General features: G+C 29.5%; 1 protein-coding gene across 4 annotated transcripts in view; it reads left to right on the top strand.

Moving 5' to 3' along the window:
- The first annotated feature begins 541 nt into the window (after nucleotides 1-541).
- Nucleotides 542-16,336, top strand: part of LOC123296704 (mucin-17) — a 657,840-nt gene continuing 642,045 nt past the window's right edge. For all 4 annotated transcript variants that reach the window (XM_044878300.1, XM_044878299.1, XM_044878298.1 and 1 more), the window contains exon 1: nucleotides 542-853. In XM_044878300.1, coding sequence (XP_044734235.1) covers nucleotides 794-853 — 60 coding nt within the window. In that variant the 5' untranslated portion in view covers nucleotides 542-793. The remainder of the gene's footprint in view (nucleotides 854-16,336) is intronic.

The raw sequence follows: 16,336 nt of genomic DNA, 5'->3' as shown, positions 1-16,336 counted from the left end.
ATATCCATCCATAGTTAATTGAAAGGAGGTGGCTATCTACCAATTGTCATTAAAAAAGAAAATTCAACATTTTTGACATTAATGTTAGGTATGACGTTAATTAATCTTGTTATGATGTCATAACATTATATTAATGTTATATGGAATATCTAGAACGGGCATGCATCCTCGACTTCTAAAATTCCTGTCCTCTTGCTAATAAATACGATGACCATTGATACTAATGTTTTGTAAACTTAAGTATCTTCTGCACAATGGCAGTAAATGGTTTTTTGAAGGTTGATAATGGAGGTGCTCAAACTTATTTGACATTAGTCATTAAATATCAAGTCAGACTTTCAGATATCCTTTTTTCTTTTTTCTTTTCATTCACGTTTAAATTCATATCATTCATATTTAACATTTTTATGATAATTTTGAAAATAAATAAGTGAAATGTGAAACCTTTGATTTTACTACCAAATCATAAAAGTGATTCTATAACTAATTTGTTTTTTCTCTTTTGGCACAGAAAATGGCGGCACGTAAAACACGACAAAATCATTCAATCCAACATTTATTGGAACTACCATCGACGACGACATCAAACACACAAACACCACTATCGATAGTAGTAACTAGTGATGGTGATTCCGGGAATCGTAATATCGGACGCGTCACGAGGAAATTACCATCACCACCATCGCGACAACAACACCAACAACCGTCACGTAGTGCTACATCTTTACTGTTGACCACAGTAGCGGAAATAACAACAGCCACATATTCTACACCATCCATAACATCATCAATAATGTCACCATTATCTTTAACGACGACGGGTGTACGATCAATTATAGCGACACCAAAAAAGGTAAAAATACACATTTCTTTACACTTTATTATGATTTTTTATAAGGATTCAGTAACCAGAAAATAGCTTGTATCATGGACAGAGATACCTCCTTTTCAATATTAGCACCGATATAATTATTCCTCCGGAATTTCTCCGTTTCTTCATTTGGCAATATGGCAAAGCCATATTTGGTAAGTCCAAATTTATATGATTAACGATAAAATTAAATTTTGAATACATACAAAGTGAATATGTTATATACTCAAAACCTAAAAAAAAGGTAGTATTGTCTCCAATATTTCTGACATAACACGTTTCATGTAAAATCTATATTTCCGATAGGTCTTTAGGGTATACAAGAGAGGATAGTTAAGCAATGTTTTCTAGTTCACCTTCTGCCCTCTGACTGGCTCCCATTTATAATATTTATCTACTTATAGAGGAAATAAAAACCTGGTCAATTTTAGTTTATGCCTCTCTCGATATTGTTTAAGCTGGGTTGATATTGTTGAGCATTGGATCTAGCTTCAAAACCTAAACTGTTCCAGTGTTGCCTGGGGCATCGAATAAAATCATTTGAAGCTTGGGTGTCAGGTGTTGACCCAAGAGTGGTTTCGCGTCTTTACCTATCTCCAGTAGATAATTAACTGTGTTTGTAATTTCCAGATCTATACATATTACGTAGTGTACTATATAAACAGCTTTACCACAACCAGATTTTAAATCTTTGCTTGGACTTGTTGTGGGATAAAATGTCACAAGACCATGTTCTCTGCCAACTTAACTGCAAAAATCAGAAATTTAAATTAACAACAGTCCTGGTTCGTTAGTTTTAGCAAAAGTTTTAGCAAGAGCTGGTAAACCATAGGCTTGGGCGAGAGTTGTCTACCCAATGCTGACTTAAACTCAATTCGACCATCAAACATTCGAACCATTATCTAAATAGACGCTTAATGCATTTGGAACGTGTTATAGTTTTTGTTAATATCAATAAACATAAATAATGACAATCTTTTAAATCAAATTTAATAGCTTTTAGAAATATTTGTAACATTTTTATCAGCGACAATCATCTTTACCAACCAGAATCCTACCAAACATTTACGTTTGTGTTCTTCGTAAATAAACATTAAAAAATCTGTTACAGTTATTATTATTGTCGCATTGACTGAGTAGCCAGCCAATCGGCAACTCTGAATGTGACCATCGCGCTATCGTAACAATAATTGTTTTAAAATGTGTACTCAAAATATTGTCACATATTATTTTTGTTGTAAACAATAATTTTTATTTGTTTGTTGACTTTCATATGGAAAACACAGGGATTGTGACGATAGAAGTCTAACGTGGATTTCTTTAACTTACGAACACCTGTTTTAAAAATAACACTAACTAGCGAAAACCATGAAGAAGCGAAACCTTAGTATTTTCTAAGTATGCGTTCTTATAAATTTTTGAGGAATTTTTTAATCTGAATATATATTTAAATTAAGCTCGATTTAGTTCCCGTATTGAAGAAATTGCAGAACACACATATGGCAGTAATTCAGTTGAAATTTCAGTAATAATAGTACAGCGCTATAAGTAATTCTTTATACAAACTTTTCGGGAGTAGCGCATAACAATAATTTTTTTTAAAACTAAATAGAATATTTGTTAAAGAAAGAGAACCACATTAAAGAATTCATCCTTGAGCTAACTTGAAATGGACCTTCCAAATCTAAATTACAAATCCGCAAGCCCACGACTAAAAGACTTACCGATCGTAGCATCAACCTTGAGTCTTTCTATGTGTGATGCCTTGTTTGGCAGATTTATTCGTAAAAAGTTTCCGATATGTTTCTCTTTCTACAAGGTAAGAAATGCACGGCGTTTCCTACAATGCTCTCATGGTATAAAGACAGATACATATAATATATATGTTAGCATAAGTTATATTACAGTATTGACTAGAGCTATCCACCAGAAGTATTGTGTGTATCACCAACCAGTATTACAGTATACAGTATGACGCGTTCACACCGATACTGACATAGTGACATTCAGAAAAAAATTTTTTACCGTGTAGGTACCTAGAAATGGTATACATATGCAGGAAGCAGTTCTGTTGTGTTTTGATAAAAGAGCGTACAATTAAAAATATTTTTGTTTAATTTTAGACTTTATAATTCTGTGTATTACCTACAGTGATAGAGAGATTAAAATAGAATAAAAACCTTTTTAAAGATACTCCCTAAAATCGATACAAAAAAACGTGTACACACACAATTCTTTTAAAGCCATGGAGTAATGTTTGGATTTTTCTAAATTGAACCCGTTGTAGTATTGAAGGATCTGATTATGCCCTCAATACCAATCAAAGGATATCCAATAGGTGCAACAGAAGGGTCTACAAGGAATTTGTTGTTATATTAATATAATTCAAAGCATTTTTGGTACCTTTTCCAATTTTTAAATAAAGAGAATTTTAACATTTTGAAAACTCGATCTTAATTTACGGATCATCAAAAAATTTGAATTAACTACTTTGATAACAATTAATATTTTACGATGTTTTCAAAATATCGCTTTAAAAGCCTAAATCGGATAATAGTATATTTTGTTCTCAAGATTCAAAAGATTCAATGCACATGCAAGTCGTATAATCTTGAGTTGTTGTAAAGTTATTATGATTGAAAAATATTATTTATTTTATGAGACAACTTTTAATGTTTCAAATCTGTGCTGGTAATCACAAATATCCGATTTCCAAGTTTGCTTTTATAGAATTTAAAAATATGTTACATTTATTGACTTATGCACTTTTTAACTTCAATTCTGGAAACAACGTTTCAACGTAAGGAATACAAATTAAAGGCAATTTGACATGGTTCGTTGCTTTGCTCGTATCTAATTTCTCTTAAATACTTTTTTTCTTCCGATTTTATCAGAAAATCAGCTTTCAATGGGAATTTTTATTGGGTATCCGCTTTTCGAGATAAGAATAAATAATTTTAAATTGTGACCGCCAAATGAATATAAATGATCATGAAAACATTGTATTTATATAAATTTCGTATAAATTTCACAAAAATATTTAATACATTTTTGTTAATCCAGAGAATATAAACATTTCCATTCGGAAAAATTCCGGGAAAGCTGGATTTTTGCATGAAACTTCTATTTATGGTTCTAAACAAAATTCCAAAAGTTTCCATCGATCTAAATGCCGCTACAAAAGTTACCCGGGCTTAAAAGTCACAAAATATGATTTTGCGCGAATATTTCGTTCACTGTTGCGAACCGCCACTGTTGCGAAAAAATATCAAATTTGTAGATCAGAAATTTGCCTTAAAAAATATACTTTTACTTTTTTTCGTAAGACTAACAATTTTTAAGAAAATCCAACTCAAAAACTTGTAGCGACCGTTAACAAAATATTCCCGAAAAATTGTATTTTGTGACCTCCGGTAACTTTAGTAGCGGCATTTATTTAGAACTACAAATAGAGGATTCGTGCAAAAATCGAGCTTTTCCAGAATTATTCCGGTCTTTATTTATTCTTTATTCCCTGGATTATGTTGGATTTATAAAATATAAAAACCTTGCTATTATTTACACCAATACAAACAACGTTCATTGACATCAATTTTATATGTCTGATCGACAAATTGATTTATTTTACAATCATACAAATGTTTGTAAATTGTAATTGATCTAAAGTTTTTGTTTTTTCAATCAACTGAAGGTTGTAAATGCGGTTGGTGCAGTGGAACATTTTAAGATTATATGATAACGTTCCGTTTTAGTCTATTGCAGACAAATAACCTAAATTAATATACAGTATACCAAAATAAAGCCTCTTAGAGCCTCAGTATACCAAAATAAAGCCACTTGACTGTTTGTAAAAGTTGAGCTTAGTCAAATATGACTCATACAAAAAGTTATTTTTTTACTTTTAACTACAAAAAAAGCTTGTTCTTGCTTTTTTAGTTCTCTAAAAAGTATTATTTATAAAAATTTTTTATTTTAAACTAAAAAACGTATGTTTATCAATGGTGGCAGCGATAGAAAAATCAGGTCATGCTTACCATAAATATGCATTTTCAACCAAATTACATGTGCAACAAAGTTCATGTAATCTAAAGAAACAATTCGTATTTTTTAACCCCCGAACCAAAAAAGGAGTGTTATAAGTTTGACCTGTATGTGCGCTATGAGTCTGTCTGTGATATTGTACCGCCTAAATGGATGAACCGGTTTGGATGTTTTTATTTCGTTGTGAAGATAATTTAATGGGGAGGCTTCTTAGCTTTGTTTCAAGAGTTACGTCAAACGTTTCAAGTGCGAGTTTTAGTTTAACTGATCTTTTTCTAACAATGTTTTATTATTCGGCAAAACGAGATTGAATCTTGCTTAAGAATGGGGAGGGGCGTTCGAGAAATCTTATGTTTACTTACGTGGAGGAAGGAGTTAATCAAAAATTGTCAAAATCATGCTTACGTAATTAATGAATGTCCCCTAACTGCGGTTTGAAACCCAAATTAGAAATATGAGAGCCTGGCTAATACGTCATCATTAAAAGTTTTAGGGTTACACAGTTCGATTCGGCACACTTCTTGACGTAACTAGGCATCGTAGAAATTTTGACAAAATTTCTCTCAGCCTTGTTGCCACCTTGACATCGCTCATGTTTAGCCAAAAATAATATTAATTAAAAACACTTCATGTAAACATAAATTTCACAAAAAATTTGCTTTCATTTTTAAACAAACATGTTTGTTTAATTAAAAATAATCAATGAAGTGTAATTTATTATATTGAATAGAATTCATAAAAAAAAGTAGCAAAAAAAAACAAAAAAAAAACAACATAACACCAGAGGTATATTCTCACACAATACATACAACAGGTTGTATATAGTCAATGGCATTATAGAAACTTGTACATGTAAATGTGTACTACGTTACAATATTATTTAGAAACTTCTATAACGATTTGTTTTCCATAGTATATAGAAGTTTTGAAACTGCGCATTAAAGTTTTCTCTTCTTTCACTGTTATTTTCATTTCAGTTAATTCAATTGTTCAAATACTTACGAGTGTATATATAGTGGAGCGCGTTGAGATGATTTAGATATTATAATGCCATCTATATGAAGCTTTTGTGTAACTTAAATCATTGGTTTGCTTCTTAGATGACTTATTGATTGTTGTACTTTTTGTGGTATTTTGTGTAGATGTCACAAGTTTTATATTTAGGTGGAAAAATATGTTTTGAAAGAGGGTATATATTATAGAAAATTATAAGAAAATTTCTGTTTCTACATAACTAAGAGTTTAAACAGTTATTCCGTCAGATAGAGCGATATGTATTAAAATATCTTTTCGAGATGGATCTCACTAATTTTATTTACTTATTTATTTTAAATAAGAAACGCACTTTTCAAACCTGTGTTTCGAAATTTTAATATAGATTTTCTGAAAATGTATAAATAAACATTTAAATCGCTTTTGAACTATCTAAAAAATAATACCTCCACATTGCTTTTATGGGCAGTGACCATTCCGCTGACCACTGCAGTTTTTTTAAGTCTGCCAATTTAATTGATATAATTACTTTTTCCCAATATAGGAGCTTGAATTTGTGCATTTGATTAAAGTTTTTCAATATGATCCTTAAATATTTAAATTTTGATTAAAAAGAAAAAAAATGTATGAGAAACCCTTTATGAAACTGTTGTGAGCCGGTTTGAACCCAAACGCTACATGAAAGTGTGTTTTATCAATTTTTTCTGTCAAATCTGTCTAGGTATTTATCGAAATATTCCTATAAAATGTTTAATACACCGTTATATACCTTCTGCTTTTAGTTATTTCTTAATTATAGTCTTTAGACACTCTAATTGTTTTGTTATTATTTGTCAGATCATATATATATATATATAAATGTATCATTTTCAAATTTTCCTCGGGATATAGACAGACATCTTCGAGCTATATATATATATATATATTTTTTTTTTAAATTTAATATCTATAATCATTGAGTCGAATAATCGAATAAGTCGAATAAGAGCGTAAATTATGAATATAACCAGCGCAAAATACTATAGAGTCATTTTAAAGAGTTTATTCAATAGGACTCTCTCTAATAAACGTCTAACTTAAAAAAAAATTACATTAACAAATGGAAATTTGTGGGAATTCGGCAAAAAAGTAGTCATTTGAAACAAGTTAACTATTAATTAACAACCGAACAGATTCTTTGAGTTCAGCTTCAACCAAAAGTTACGTAAAAAGCAGACGTTGGCTTCTGAGTGAACGTACATCTAACTTCAGATATTTGTTTCTTCCTCGTATAAAGTTGTTAATTTTTGTTATATTAATGAAATAATAACATTTTCTTCTTTAATTAAATCTGATTTTCCTTAAAACTTTGTAAGCTATAAACTTGCAATTTCAAATTTGAGATAGGAATCTTATGAATATAACAAAGACCGACGAAAAATGCGAAAATATTGGGAAAACATTTTTATATAATTTAACTTTTCTTTCAAATAAATAATAAATCTATCAAATAAATAATTTTATTGTTATCTTATGTTCTTTGCACATTTTTTAGATATTCGCAATCAAATATTGGACAGAAAAAGGTTCTTAATTTTTATGTAGAGGTCATTTTGTGAATGGTTACAATCTTTTATTTCAGATTGTCTCTTTTTTTAAGAGGTTAAAATCTCAAATGGATGTATTAAAATTACAAATATACTGAAAGAGGAGCAATAATTGTTGTTGAACAATTACTTTTTCCATTTACCAAAACTGTGCTACGATAGAATATATGTAGAAAAAAGTTATAGGGAGCCTTCTCTATATGTGTGTAAATAACAGGCACAACATACAAGCGTCGCCGCTCGACTACAACGTGATATTTACCTATATGTAGAATAAGATGATAAACTAAGCGATGGTATTTTATTATAATAGCAAAGATATAAATCTCGTAAGTTAAAATGTGCTTTAAGGTGTCCGTAACAACAAATAAGTAAACAATAGGTATATATTCAACTAAATACTTTATAGGTTAAGCATTTGTTCATAAATAATGTTTATAATAATATATTATATTATATATACAAGATGAATCAGGGAACTCCATTCGTGATCTGGGATTCGGAACAGTGCAACTGCATCGAGATTATAATGCTACTCAAAAGTATTGCCATTGGTTTGCAGCAAACTTTTATCTCCTAATCACAATCAGGGAGATCCAGTTTTAACTAATTACAGGGAGGCTTTAAACACATGCCTGCGATCGAAAACATATACAAATGAGTATCAATCAACTAACACGCTACCTTATTATAAACTTCGCACACCTATCTTTAATAAGCAGGAAGATAAACGCTCCCAAAGTTTTTCAAAAAATCATGAGTCTCATTAAGGTTGGTAGATGCAATATGTTACAAAGTTCATCGAAACTTGTCTGTCTATACATATCGAAAAAGACTTTCTTAATACTTCGGTTTGTGGTTTTTAAATCCTTTAATTTGATTAAGGGTTACATATCTCCGAGCATCAGCAACAAGTACAATTTAGCCAATATAAGGCTTTTTTGTTTTCATTGGTTGCACCTTATCGTCGCGTTTACGATACTAAACGAGCTTTTAAGTAAATTTAATTTTTTTGACAAAGAAATGCCTTGAAATGACTCCGGTCAATCTTACTTGATTTCCTATCAATTTTGATGAAGTATTATTATGCTGAACTAAAGGAATCGGTAGAAGCTAAAATGAAAACAGTATGGTTCCAGACAAATTATAGTAGATTCTGTTTGCCGAATTCCAAACGAAAGTATATACATAAATGATTTTGTATTTCAATTATGTGATCCATTTCCGATAGTTTTTAGAATAGTACGAAGATAAAACCGAAGTTTATCGATAATTATGACAAGAAAGATAAATATATAATAATACGATTAAATCCTGATAAATTTGTAGATAGTATATAATATTATGTACTAGCAATTACCCACCGTATTCGTTGTCTATTCGTCTATATTCTCGTTATAGCTTTCAGCTTCTTAGCTTTTAACTTTCTTCCCTTCATAACACTCACAATATAGACAAAGAGGAAATTTGGACTATTAAATGAAATTGAATAAGTGTAGTCCAATTCCTTTTAAAGTATGTTCTGCTGGCAGAGATCAACCCCACATTATATGATAAGAGCTGAAACTGGTTTAAATCCATTAGCGGTAAAAGCACTGAGGCTTATTTTACAATGGTGGATTGAATTACTAAAAATGCCTGATATGCCTAAAATGGCTTCAAAAGAAGGCTTACAAAAGACTTCTAGAACTAGATTATAGTCCAAACAATCAGTTAAATATAATTGGGTCATTATTCTGAAAAACCAACTACAATTGTTAGGATGCAACGAGGTTTGGGACTCTCTAAATTCACAGGTGATTCAATATTCTGTTGATTTCATCACGAACGAATGTTTACAAAAGATGAGAAAATAATCAATAATTCTACTTATGGCAAGATGTACAAATATATCAAGCCCGCTGAAAATCTTACTTACCTAAACCTTAGCACAAACATCGGAAAACTTCGCATAATTAACCAGATTTGAACCATGGGCAAGATGAACATAAAATTTTATGTACAAAATATATATATATATATATAAATGCAACCCAACAGAAACAAAATATACTCTATTGATGTATAGCTTTAATACTGTAACATTACATCAAAATCTATTTAGTTGTTTTATCGTGGAAGCGTTCCAAACAAACAAACTAACATTCGCATTAATAATATTAGTTAGAATGTTTATAACTAATAGGTAAACAATAAATGATTTAAATCTGTTACAATAACATCTGTCATTAATTATGAGCTGAGAATGGACTTCTTGGTCTAGAATTTAATAAGCTTATATGTGTACTAAACTACTTACTTCTATTGTTATACTTTGAGCTATCTATCATTTGTCTATCCACAAAACATTGAGGGGAGGGGGTGGCTCATCTGATTTAACAACATTATTGTCATGATGTACGATGCAACTTTCAAAATAATATATTTTATTATAACCATTCTAACATCAGATTAAAGAAAATTAATTTATTTTGTTTATGTAACTATACTTAATTTATTGAATATTTTAAACATTAATTTCTCTGGGTTAATTTCCGTGTGAGTGTATTTATTGACATATATAATTTGAAATCTCTCAAATCAGTTAGGGTGGGCAGTTCTAATATTTTAATGCCAGGTCATTACCAATGAAAATACTGATCTAAACAGCAAATGAACTTTTTTTGTATTTTTAGGGTCAAAGTTAGGTTCGTTCATAGAGTAACAAAGCTTTATAGCTTTATCAAAATTTGAAAAAAAAAAAAAAATGACGAACATGGTGAATAATCGGAGAAAAATCGTTATAAACAATTTGGATGACCCAAAATATGTTGGCTTAAAAACTCGAGATATTAATAAAAATTACAAAAATTGAGTTTTATTTGTCGATTTGAAGAATAGTTTCTCAAATATCGCTAAAAATCATCTTCGAAAAGAAATTTCTTCGATCTATTTCTGAGATTTTCTTAAATAATTTACTATAGAAAATAGATAATTATAGAAAATCCAAAAATAAAAGCTTTTATTTTTTAACTTTTCTGTTTACAGTTATTGATTATGCAATAAATATAATATCAGCAATTTTATTTCTTAAATATGTTTAGTTATTTTGGTGAATTATTTAAGTGAAAATTGAGTTATTTGAGTAAAAATACCCATCTACCGCATGATTAGATGTAGGTACTGGTTTTTAAACGCAATGATCCAGTACGCGACCGTCAATTATATTTGCATATGTGCAAATGACACAATGTTAGTAAATTACTGTAACATATCAGTTTTTGGTTTGATTCTTGGACCTAAACTTTCTATAAAAGGATTTGACTTTTTGATGTTTTTTTAATTCTTCATTAAGGGAATGGAAAGCTAAAAATAGTCTAAAATAAATCTAAGATAATGATATTTATCACGTTCTCAAGTTTCTGAAGAGAAAAGTTTCTATTAAATTTTAAATAGCATTTGAAAATCGCATTAAGTTAATGTTTTTTAAAGTCCACAATTTTCTATTAATGGCACGCACAAATTTTCATCAAAATTTTAAATAAACAAATAAAAATGAAAAACTGAAAAAGAGTACCTAATTTATAGAATAGGTTTTACAAGAAGTGTTCTTGTAATTTTCCAGATAGCTTCTCAATGAAAATAAATAAGTAATTATAGAATTATTTACTTATAATATAATGAATACAAGTAAATTACTTATTCTTTCGTATTTTATGAAATTTCACAAATCAAAATGGTAATCATGAAGGCATATTATATTCTTCATCTGTATGAAAATATACAGAGTGTAACACTTAAGGTAGAATGCTCCGTAAACTCCCGTGTTTGCAGAATAAACTAACATTTTGAGAATAGCCAGTTCACAAATACTGGCACATTATAAATCATATCTCAAGATTCTATTCAAAAACAACTTAAAAAAAACTTCAGACATGACCATTTTTTGGTATCAAGGAAACGGTTCTTGCTCGTCTAGTTTAAAATATAAACATTGAAATAAATTATAAATATGCAGCTGTCTATGTGCATTGAATATACAGTGTATAAGTATATGTACAGTTATACTCTGTCTGTGGTCTTGGCTAGAACGGACATTATACCTTAAAATATGTAATCATGGTATTTCAGACTACATAACGGTAAAATTCAAATTTGATTGCATTAAATTTTTTGTTTCTTGCGTATTTTCTGAAAGTATGGCTGTCAATTATCGCTAAAATCTAATTTTCTCTTATTTCGAAGTCAAGACTCAGCCGTTGCGTTGCTTCGGATATTGTAAAAATGTTTGCATTAACCATCTCAGAAAATTGGTTGTATTGCCTTGAATTACTGTACCCCTGTCCCTATCTCTATATGTTATAAATGTGAAAGTAAGGAAGTTTGTTTGTTTGTTTGTTACGCTTTCACGCAAAAACTAGAAAATGGTTTTTAATGAAACTGTACAGCAATATACTTAGCTCATACATCAAAATAACACATGAAATTAAAAAGATACAGATACTAAAAAAAAATTTTCTTTTAAATAAATTTAATCTGACATTTACTATTTTAAATTTTTACAGAAATATTTAATTTATGGTTTAAAATGATGATCACAGATGGAGCAGTTATGGAGTTATGATCATCATTTTGAACCATAAATTTCTGTAAAAATTTATAATAGTAAGTGTCGCAATTCCTCGCTAACTTTTCTGATATACTCAATGAATTATGACTACTTTACAATTTAAAAAATTGAAAACTGTGCATTTCTTTTAGCTGCGTAAAACAATCCCTTCAAGTGTTATAGATCGTTGATAAGTGAGAACAAAAGAGGTCTAGGCTATAAAGCGGTGGTTTTTACTTTTATGCCCAGTGAAGCGGGCGGGTTTCAAGTTAGTTTTAAATAAAGTAGGCTATAATTTTTTATAAATATTTTTTATGGCACACCCAATACTCTCGTTCGTACTAATACTAAGTACTTTTTATTACCAATGTTAGGTACTACGGAGATGCTTTTAATTCATTAATTGGATTTAAGTAACCGTGAAAATGTACTTCATATATAATTTTATGAATAATATTATTCGTTTTCAAGTTGTATTTGAAAATTCATCTTAAGTTGGAGACTCTATACAGGTAATTTTGTATTTATTTTATTTTAATTTTTTTTTTAAATACAACGAAAAAAAATTGGCTGGTAAAAGTTAAAGTACTTTTAAGTTAAGTGTAACATGAATCCGAGGAAATAATTATTTATCTAGGGCATTGTGGAACAACCAATTTTTCAATCTGGCATTGTATAAACTAATAAAATTCATTCATAAGAATTTTATTTTTTAAATTTCACTTCACAAAAATTAAATATTTTAACTAACGAAGATTTATCTTACTATGGGTACTTCGTATCGAAAAAATGGTTACACAATGAAATGTTATAAAATTTATTGTCTTATCATTAAAATTTCAACTAAAATGAGTATAGAAAATTCAACATTATGATTCGATTATGATTAGATTACTTTCCTTTTAGCTTCGTTTTTGTAGATACCCTTCAATTTCCCGTGAAAGAACTTGATTTCTTCTAATTGCCTTAGCAGTCTAAGTATGAAGTTCGATGGGATGAAAGTTGTCGGCGCTGATATTCCGTTCAAAACCAATAGCACAGGTAAAAGTTGAAATGGAATAAATAAAAATTTTAATTTTTTTCAAAAAAGTATTCACAGGACTAAATGAGCTTTTTGAGTGTGTTGGGTTTTGGATTACTTTGCTCACATGCTACAATAATGTTTCATAAATATTTTTTCTAAAATACAGGCTCTTCTTATTTTTGGCTGTATAAAAAGTAATTTTATCAGAGGGTCCCAAGTGCAAAAATATGATTTTGTAAATTAAATCCTAAACCTTTCCTCATTCTATTAATATGACATTATATTATAAAGGCAGAGCATTTAAATCCTAACCAAATTTAATTTTGAATATTGTGTTTTCTTTTTATAACACGACCGTCAAGGAGTGGTTATGTTTTTCGAGCGTATCTTGTATGTATGTATGTATATTTGTTTATAAATTTCTTTATTGCCCCGTATCTTCCGATCTATTCGCCTTAAAAACGTTATTGTTTATAAGATTGTTTCGGGAGACTAAAAAGTCTGAAATAAAATAAATATTTAAAAAAATCACAAAACCCAACTGCGTAAATGAAAACTGTAGTCCAGTAGTTTACATACCGACTTTAACAGTCAGGACTCATAAATGGAAAGGTATTAGCGGGCCTAGATTTTAATGGGTTTCGATGGTAAAAAACGGTGTGTAAACTAATGTAGGTACTTCTTTTTTTCAGTTTTTATTTACGCAGTTGGGTTTTTAGATTTATTAAATTTGAAATTCTTTTTTTTATATTCATGAAACACTACTTTTCATTTTGGCAAAAATAACGTTAATTTCCATGCTATCACTTGCAATATATGAAAATAGAAAGCGAAAATTATTCAGTTTCGAAAAAATAAAATAAACGCAAGAAAAAAGAAAACTTATAAAAAGAAAAACATAGAAAATCAAAACTCATTTCATAAATATAAATGTTTTTATTAACAAAATTAGAAAAACCCTTATTAAATCCTTTCCCTTGAAATAAAGAAGGTAATAATAAAAAGTACCACACTCACTAAAAATATAACAATCAACCTATTTTATAAGGAAGTGAATTATTATTTCATGCAAACAATTGGGAGACATCAACTATGTATACGATATCCACTTTAACCCCCATGTTAAATATGTAATATGCACACGAAATAAGTGCAAACCTTGCAGCCAAACTCTTCCTTACAAAATCTTCTACGCCAGTATAAAGGCTGAAGGCTAAAATATAAGCTTGGAGAAGTTTTTAGCTGAAAACTTATTTTAATGCAACGGGTACTGGTTTCGTAATGGGTGAAATGTATATATTTTGCATATTTTGCAAATTAAAGGAGCATATTTTTCAAATTACAGGTTACGATTGAAAAAAAATTAAACACCTGCAAATATCGTATTTCTAGAATTGATATGGCGAAATTAACTATTCTTGATTTTAGACGATGCCTTGACTTACCCCTATGTTATCGATAAGTAAAGTTCCTTGTATATTACCAGTGATAAAAAAGACTTTAGTTAAATGACTCATTGATGGCAAAAAATGTTTTTGGTTTTTGCTTCTTGTTAATCTTTCTTTCTATGACAACTCCCTGGTAATATTTTCGAGAGTTTATTTTAAAATGACTGTTTTAAGGATATTTCTTAATTGAGCTTTGTTAGGGATAAAGGACGCCTTACATCTGAAATGAGTTAATAAACAAAATATGCATGCAAGTAATAATAATAATAATGGGATTTAACCTCCGTTTCTTCGACCACATCTATAAAAGAGGCCACCAGCATAGTTAGGCTAGCCACATTCATGAATTTCTGTCTGGCAAATTAAAATTAATAAACTAAGCCATATCAAAATTAACGACCCATTAAAATTAATAGAATGTTTTTATTTGTTATTAAAATGATAACCAACTGCAAAACTGTCTGGAAATTATAATGTTTATTGATAAAAGGAGATTTTTTTGTTTTTATTTTCTATTATCAGTTCTTAAAAGAAGTAAAAAATAGATCTAGTTAAAGGTTGACTTGAGCGGTAATATATCCACTGGTTGCCATCAAAAGGAAATTAAACTAAGTATAAAAGTTATCTTAATCTACCGATTATGTAAAATAAATCTTAATTTTACATTTAGCAGATTTTATCTGTTTAGTCCATTCGCACTGTCACTATTGTCTAAAAACTTGATAACTTCCAAGTTTGGAGATACCATGGAGATTCGCTAATTGTTCGAAACAGTTTTGATTGAAATCTTTGCAGAATTTCGATATTACTATTGCTATTAGTTTCCCATAGTTGAATGCCATAAGTCCACATGGATTAACTTATAATGATTTTGATCCATAAGCCAATATAAATTGGAAAACTTCAAGCTTAACTGTTTTCTTTTCAACCGTTTGATTTTATTCGACTGTGGAAAACTGAGACCGTTCATTATAACAGATGGTTACGCTTCTCTTCTTAAAGTGAACGTTACTTGAATGAATTTCATCTCGTTCAAGTAATTTGAATACGCAACTAAGGAACATGAAACATTTTAAAACAATATCTTAAAACATTATCTTAGGGTGTACCTCCAAAATCCAACTCATCTATTTCTAATGATCATTTTCTGACTTAATTCCTTTATACCAGACGCGACGTGTAAGTACAACATACATAAGACAAAATAATATGATGATGCATTCACATATACATATATATTTTTGGGCAAGGGTATGAGGGAATGGGTGAAGAGGAATTGTTTGGTACCCACAGTACCAGTATGAAATCGTACCAAATAACTATTTTATCAAACTGTAATAACTTAGTTGTACTGTACATGGTTAATATGATGGTGAATGGATCGTCCTTCTATCATACCAGGACATATTTGGATATACATTATTCGTTTACAGGATGGCCACGATTGTTTGAAAAATTAAAGGTAATATTATAAAAGCTCACGATAAAATAAGACAAGCAGCAGAGTAGGAACTGTTTTTAGAAAGGAGTACATTTTGTGAGAGCAGTAAAACTGTAATTTTTCAAAAGAAACAAGCTCAAAAATTGTTCCGTTTTAGAAGTAATTGTAATTGAAAACCTTCAAAATGGACATGAAGCAATTGACATATGCGAAGTTAGAAATAAATAGAAAGATTCTCCAAATAAACACGTGTTAAAATGTGGTGGTGGCTGTTTTTATGTTGGAACAAAAACGGAAAATTTTAAGTTAACCTATACACTTTGAGGAGAACATCTTGAAAGTGT

This window comes from Chrysoperla carnea, chromosome 3, assembly GCF_905475395.1.
Source record: "Chrysoperla carnea chromosome 3, inChrCarn1.1, whole genome shotgun sequence".
In the NCBI taxonomy this organism is placed as follows: domain Eukaryota; kingdom Metazoa; phylum Arthropoda; class Insecta; order Neuroptera; family Chrysopidae; genus Chrysoperla; species Chrysoperla carnea.
Note: the sequence above shows the minus strand (reverse complement) of the source record. Positions and strands in the feature narration are given on the sequence as shown.